The 7853-nt window shown below is 36.5% G+C and overlaps 1 protein-coding gene across 1 annotated transcript in view; it reads right to left on the minus strand.

The window, feature by feature from the left end:
• Nucleotides 1-7498, minus strand: part of TMEM232 (transmembrane protein 232) — a 204075-nt gene extending 196577 nt beyond the window's left edge. Inside the window, exon 1 of the mRNA XM_069088045.1 lies at nucleotides 7380-7498. Within this exon, the coding sequence (XP_068944146.1) occupies nucleotides 7380-7498 (119 nt within the window). The remainder of the gene's footprint in view (nucleotides 1-7379) is intronic.
• Between the last annotated feature and the right edge of the window lie 355 nt (nucleotides 7499-7853).

Raw genomic sequence — 7853 nt, forward strand, 5'->3', positions numbered from 1 at the left:
CAGCATACAATCAGGTATAGGATCTACAGATACTTTCACATTAGACATTGGTCAGGTTGAAAAAAAGGATTGTAATGGATGGAATGAGCAATGGGAAAGAGGAAACTAAACCAAACAAGAAAGAGAAAGAGAGCAGGTAATTTGCTTCAATCTGCATTCAAACTCTGTTCTTTTTGGTTCTTTCTATGAATGTAGATATCTCTCTTCATCATGAGTCTTTTGGAGTTTACTTGTAGCCCTGCATTTCTGAGAAGAGTCCGGTCTATCAAAGTTGGTCACCACACATACGTTCTGCTCTTCTCACTCAGCATCAGTTCATATAAGCCTCTCCAAGTAGATATGAAGTCCATCTGCTCTTTGTTTCTTATGGCACAATAGTATACCATTACATTCATATACCATAACTTGTTTAGCCATTCCTCAATTGATGGGCATCCCCTTAATTTTCAATTCTTTGCCACCATAAAAAGAGCTGCCATAAATATTTTTGTACATATGGGTCTTTTTTCTGCTTCTGTGATCTCTTTGGGATACAACCCTAGAAGTGGTATTGCTGGGTCAAAGGATATGAAATTACTTATAGCCCTTTGGGCATAGTTTCAGATTGCTCTCCAGAATGGTTGGATCAGTTCACAACTCCACCAGCAATGTCTTAGTGTTCCAATTTTTCCACATCCTCTCCAGCATTTATCATTTTCCTGTTTGTCATCTTAGCCAATCTGATCCATGAGATGTGGTACCTCAGAGTTGTTTTGATTTGCATTTCTCTAATAAATAGTGATTTAGAGCATTTTTTCATATGCTTATAGGTATCTTTAATTTCTTCCTCTGAGAACTGTCTGTTCATATCCTTTGACCATTTATCAATTGGGGAATGACTTGTATTCTTATAGATTTGACTCAGTTCTCTGCATATTTTAGAAAGGAGGGCTTTTTCAGAGACATTGTAAAAATTCTTTCCCAATTTCCCACTTCCTTCTTTATCTTGGTTACATTGGCTTTATTTGTACAGAAGCTTTTCAGTTTCATATAATCAAAGTAATCCATTTTGCATTTTATAATGCTCTCTAATCCTTGTTTGGTTATGAAATTTCCCCCTCCCCATAAATCTGACAAGTAGATTATTCCTTGCTTTAGCAGATTGCTTACAGTATCATCCTTTATACCTAGATCATGCAGCCATTTAGACTTAATTTTGGTATATGGTGTTAGGTAATGGTTTATTCCCAGTTTCTGCCATACTATATTCCAGTTTTCCCAGCAGTTTTTGGTAAATAGTGAGTTGTTATCCCCAAAACTGGGGTCTTTGGGTTTATCAAATAGTAGTTTATTATAGTTATTGACTTCTGAGTCTCGTGTACCCAATCTATTCCATTGATCCACTTACAGCAGTTCTTTTTGTAATGGCAAAGAATTAGAAACTAAGAAGACACCTATGAATTAGTGAATATATGAAAAAATCTGTCACATTATATTCATATAATAGAATAACAGCATATTATGCTATAAGAAATTATGAAAGACTAAAACTAGTATTTATTAAGCACTACTACTATGCTAAGCACTTTACAAATATTATCTCATTTAATATACAAATATTACAAATATTATCTCATTTAATCCTTACAACAACTCTGGGAGGTAGATGCTATTATGATACTTCTTTTACAGCTGAGTAAACTGAAGCAGAGAGAGACTCAGTGTCTTATCTAGGGTCACACAACTAGATCTTCCTAGCTCCTGGGTCAGTGTACCACCTAGCTGCCTCTGATGAGAAAGTTTCAAAGACATCTAGGAAGACTTCTATGAAGTAACACAGAGTGAAGGAGAAACAGCGGATCAACTTATACTGTAATTCCAATTTTGCCCTAAAGAAATTATTTTTTAAAGAACTCTGATCAACACAATGATCAACCATGACATGAGAGGATTGATGATGAAGAATGTTACCTACTACCTCCTCACAGAGTTTGTGGACAGATGTAAAAAATGAGACATGCATTTTTGGACTTAGACAATGTTGGAATTTATTTTGTTTAACTATACTTATTTTTTTTTAAAGGTTTTTGATTTTTTCATGAGAGAATGGGAGGGACTTTGAAGGAAGAAAAATAAATGCCTTATAACTGAAAAAAACAGAAATTTAATTAAAAATTAATTTAATAAAACTTTGCTATAGAAGACTACCACCTCATTTTCTGAGGAGGTCAATATGGGTGATAGCTTAGTGATATTTTAAAAATATGTGGAGGAGATAAGAAGACAGCCTCTATGTCACAATCTCAGTAAAGTAGATAATGAAGTCATCAGCTGAGAAGGAGAGGAGTGCAACTGGGATCTGAGAACAGAGGAGACACAGGCAAGGTTCAAGATGGTGGAATGGCAGGAAGAAATTCAGCTTGCCTTCCCCAGTCAAGCTTCCTTCACAAAGATCTAGAAAATGCACAAGACTGTATTCTGATAGTGAAATCTAAGAAAAAGTCACTGTGAGTCATTTTTCTAGCCCACTGCAGCTTAGTCCAGGCAGAAAAGTCTAAAGACACTAGAAATGGGATCAGGCTAGGAGCATTCTAGCTCCCAGTGACTAAGAGAGAAGATTGCAACTTTTACAGGTATCTTTTCCCAATACCTCTTAATTCCACTATTTTGCTTTAAAAAGACAAATTATTTCCTATTTATCCTATAGGTAGCCCTATACATATTTCTTTTCTTTTTTTTTGCTTATTATCTCTATCATTAGACTGTGAGCTCCTTGAGGGAAGCATCAGGGCAGAAAGAGATGAAATACTAGGGTCGGCTAGGTGGGAGTCAGGAGGACCTGATTCAAATCCAGCCTCAGACACTTAACACTTACTAGCCATGTGACGTTGGGGAAGTCACTTAACCCCAATTGCCCTGCCTTCTCCCCTCCAAAAAAAAAGTAAAGAAAAAAGAGAGATGAAATACTATTGAGTGCAGCAATGGGTGTTGTCTGGCAACTCTGTCATTCATTACCTAGTCTGATTGATGGGGAGGTGTGTTATATACCTTAGAATGGTGGAGTGATCATTAGCAGGCATTAGCTATCTACTGACCAAGGTGAAAGTTCAGAAGCAAAAATTAGTTGTGTACTCTAATACCAGGGATTAAATGGGAACTCTCTTCTAGTCTCCAGCCCAGACTAAAGCCTGGAGTGGTATAATAAGGGCAGGAATCTTAAACCAAAGGGGAGTTAGCAATTCAGTCACTAAACTTGTAAAGCCTGCCAGAAAGCTAATACTGGCTAAGTTCAAGAATAGACAGATACACAGAAATAGCATGTAAATGTTAAATTAAAAAGAAAGAATCATTCCAAGTTTCCACTTACAATTTACTATGAAAGGTAAGCATTTGTTAATTTAAATATTACTTTAAAATTAAACATTAAATATTTTAAAATATTATTCTAAACCTAGATTGCTACTAGATAGTACTATCCAAAAATACTAAAAGAGAAGCTCTCCTAACTATGAAATATACAATTCAAATAATGTAGACAATTAAAGGAAGCAAATAATGAATTGTCAATGAGAAGGTAACAGGATTCAAACAACAAGCATTTATTAAGCCCTTGCTCTGTTGCAGGCACTGAGGATACAAGAACAAAAATGAGACAGATTACTATATAAACTAAATTCCTCAGGGAATTTGCAACATAGTCATCCCTGCTGCTGACAGTTTAGAAATAAGCCTTAGGTGAATTCACATGCATATCAGTCAATAAACAATTACTAGGTTCCTATTATGTACCAGGCACTTTGGAAAATGCTGAAGATACAACAAGAGGCAAAAGGTAGTCCTTGCCCTCAAGGAGCTCACGGTCTAATGATAGAGAAAACAAACAAAAAAATATGTACAAGGCTACATGTAGGAAAAATAGGAAACATTTTTCTTAAAGCAAAATACCAGAAGAGGAATAGGGAAAGGATGCCTGTAAAAGTTGAAACTTAAAGGAATAAGAAGCCAAGAAGCCAAGTTGAGAGATGAACTATTGTGTTCATAGGGACTAGAGTCACTTGTCAGGAAGTAGGGTTATATGAAGGCTGGAAAGGTAGGAAGGAGTTAGATTATAAAGGGCTTTAAATGCCAAAGAGAAGAGTTCATGGTTGATCCTAGAGGCGATTGATTAATTGGTTGTTGTCCTTTGTGGTGAAAGGACACCAAAATGACATCACTATGTCAATGTACATTGTGTCAGAATCCAACCCACATGTGGTTGGAAGGCTCTATCAGAACTCAAGTAAAAAATAATCTATGAAAATCTGGAATGGAGATGTCTCTAAATTTGTACATTTCACATTTCTTTTGACCTACTGAAATGTTGCTTTGCTCATAGAGCACAGCACCTACTGGACAGTCCTGTACCAGTGTCTCCTATGTCTCACAATTACTTCCAAGGTTCTACAGAGAGACCTGGGAGGTGGCCTTGTAATACTTCTATTTGTATGAGTTCTCTGTAAAATAGTCTTTTAGGTAAATGTTCAAAAGCATTTGAATAAAATGGCCAGGCTGTCAGAGTTTCACTTTCTGTAGTAGAGTCTGAATGCTTGGCAGTTCAGCTCAAGAAAGGATCTCAGTATCCAGTATCTTGGCAGGTAATGACAGAAAGATATCTTTAAGTCCCTTGTCTACCTCAATGTGTGGGACAAGATGACCCTTGCCCAAAATAAAATAAGCAGAGATATCTCCAAGTAGAGACAGGAAGGATTTATTTAATTATTTTTTCTTGCAAGAAGGGCAATCTCGCTACTAGAGGCAGTCTAGCAGGAGAGGCAAAATACAAAATGCAAAGCTTGGTTATGTACCCAAAAGACAACCCTTTCCCCCCCCACTTTGTCCTGTCCTTTTTCTGTGAACCAGGAACTGAGGCGTACAATCTAACCACAAAAGAATCTGCTGACGTTTGCAGATGAAATGTCAGTAATATCAAAAAGCAGAAGGTACATGTCTAGCGGACATGGAAACAGACAAAATATGTCATCAATATCAACTTAGATATGAAAGCAGAAGATAAATGTTCTAACAATATTGATATAGATATGAAAGCAGGCAATATTTTATAAACCATGGGGATTTTAGGACATGGTGACCTGCCCAGAGTTCCACAATAGGATTTCCAATTTTATATTTGTACAGGTCAGAGGGTGGTCATTGGAAACAAGCCTGGGACTTCGGGGCTTGTGGTTAAATTTGCAGGGTCTGTGCTTCTCCCTCCTAGGCTTAGTTAAGCTTAGCAAAAGCTTTAACTTATGACAAGGGAAGCAAGGTAAGGGTCGCAGCCCAGGTTACTAAGTCTTTGGTACTTTATTACAATTCTATTCAGATTTCTGGAATGTTACCTGAGAAGTTTTCACTTTTATTCCATTCACTCAATATTTTAGGATGAGAACCTGTCTAAGCAGGCTTCCCCACCCTGCTCCCTTTTCCTCCTCAGTCTTGTTTGCTCAGTTTCCTCGCCTTAACATTATCTCAATACAATACTCCAAAATTTGTGAAAGAGAAAAACAACAGGCTAGATTCACTTCAGACAGGACCCTTCCCCCGATAACTAGACTAAGAAATAGAAAAGACAAGTTAGGGCTTTTGTTTCTGGCATAATAATATCATTTTTGGCACAATGAATAGAGCACCAGCCTTGGAGTCAGGAGAACCGGAGTTCAAATAAGGCCTCAGACACTTAACACTTACTAGCCATGTGACCTCGGGCAAGTCACTTAACCCCAAATCGCCAAGCCTTCCCCTCTCCAAAAAAAAGGCTAAAAAACCCCATAATAATACAATTTTTATGTTTTTGCCCTTGCATAAAAATGACAAGCTTTATGCCATGAAAGTTCTTAAAATCTATCAAGCTGTAGCTTTAAAACTGGTAACCAAGAAGAGCTTCCTTATTAACCTAAGTACCTTAAGACTATTTGGAGGAGGAAGGTAAAGAAGGCCTTGAACAATAATTGGTATAAAAAATTCCAGGAGTGACAACTCCACGGAGATATAATATAAATCCTAAAATAAAGTGAACAAAATCATGTTCAGTGTTTTGTTTCCATAATGCAACACATCTGCAAACAAGAAAAGTGAAATCTCCTATCTCTTCTTGGGGGTCATTCTTAATGATCATAAGGACACCTCAATTAATTTCCATTTTTTATACTTGTTCTTTCCATTTATATTGTCATATTCCTTATGTATATTGCTTTCCCGGTTAGGCATACTTCACTTTGCATCAGTTAATATATGTCTTCCAATGATTATGCATTTTTAATGTTCACCATTTCTTACAAAATAGTAATATTCTGTTACATTTATTTACTCCAGTTTTTAAGTCATTCTCCAGTTGATGGACATCTACTTGGTTCCCAGATCTTTGCTAAAACAAATAATGTTGTTACATATGCTTGTTGGTGTATTGTTTACTTCTCTGAGGTACAAGTCAGTTGTGTGTGGGATTTCTGGATCAAAGGAACCATGGTAGAATGGAAATCTTAGTTCAAATCCCACCTAATAGTTACTATGTGTTTGACTGTGGGCAGTTCACTTAACCTCTCTGGACCTCGTTTTCCTGATCTGTATCTATCAGGTGTGTGTGTGTGTGTGTGTGTGTGTGTGTGTCTGTAATAGGGACATCTGATCTTGTAAAGTGAGTTACCTACTTCTTCCTGTTGGCTCTCACCTTCATGTGGGCACCGCCACTCTTTTCTAGGTCCCCCTTTTCATGATGACTTTCTCTCTGGTCACCTCCTCTATCACCATGACTACTAGTAGACAAATCATAGATAATTTCTGGACTTGGAAGCAATAAGGCCTGGACTGAAATCTTCCCTCAGATACTTACTAGCTATGCAATCCTGGGCAAGTCATTTTAACTTCTCAGTCCCAGATTTCTCATTTTCAAAATTAGAGGATTGAATTAAATGGCCTCCAAAGTCTCTTCTAAGTCTAAATCTATGGTCTTATGATATAGAGTTATCTCCTACAATAACTATCTAAATATGTACTGCCAGAGAAAATTCCAGAGTCACATAGTGTGGAACTGGCAAGCCTCTTCTAGTTATTCAAACACACATTATGAATACATGACCTTTGTAAATATATTATTATTTTGAAACAGTGAAGTGAAGCATCCAATAAAGAACCTTAATACTAAAACATTTAAATAGTTTATAAAATGTTTCACATAGAATAAAGTATTTTATAATCATTTTTAATTCTTGTATTTTCAATGGAAAATGTATATTTCATCCACCCTTCTTGAATTCTGTGACCATTCCTATTAGGAGAATTACTCATAAAACTTGATTATATGGAAAGTCAATGGATCTCTTTACAACACAAGAAACAATAAGGTTTTTAAAATTCAAACTTACTTTGGCTTTTCAATATTTATTTCAGTTACGGTTTTTGAACTATGTTTCAAAAGCTCTTCATGGTAAGAGGTTGATATTACTCCAAATCTGTTTATAATAGGCACCCTGGTAAAAGGCATGTTTTCAGGTAATCAACCTAAGGTAAAATAAGAAAAGATATATGAAATATGAATATGAATCTTCTACATGTGTGCATGATTGGGACAGGGGCTAGTATAAACCACTGATGTAACTCCTCATGTGAAATTGACTAGGGAAACTTTTTCTAAAAGAGTTAATTAAGATAATCTATCCAGGAGTGGGGAACCTGCAACTTCGAGGTCACATGTAGCCCTCTCTAAGTCCTCAAGTGTGGCCCTTTGAATCAAAATTTCACGAAATAAATAAATGGATTTATAAAGTTTGGATTCAGTCAAAGGGCAGCACTTGAGGACCTAGAGGGCCACATGTGGCCTCGAGGCTGCAGATTCCCCT

This window comes from Petaurus breviceps, unplaced genomic scaffold (genome assembly GCF_028583685.1).
Source record: "Petaurus breviceps papuanus isolate PSGF00001 unplaced genomic scaffold, PetGlider_PUasm1.0 184, whole genome shotgun sequence".
In the NCBI taxonomy this organism is placed as follows: Eukaryota; Metazoa; Chordata; class Mammalia; order Diprotodontia; family Petauridae; genus Petaurus; species Petaurus breviceps.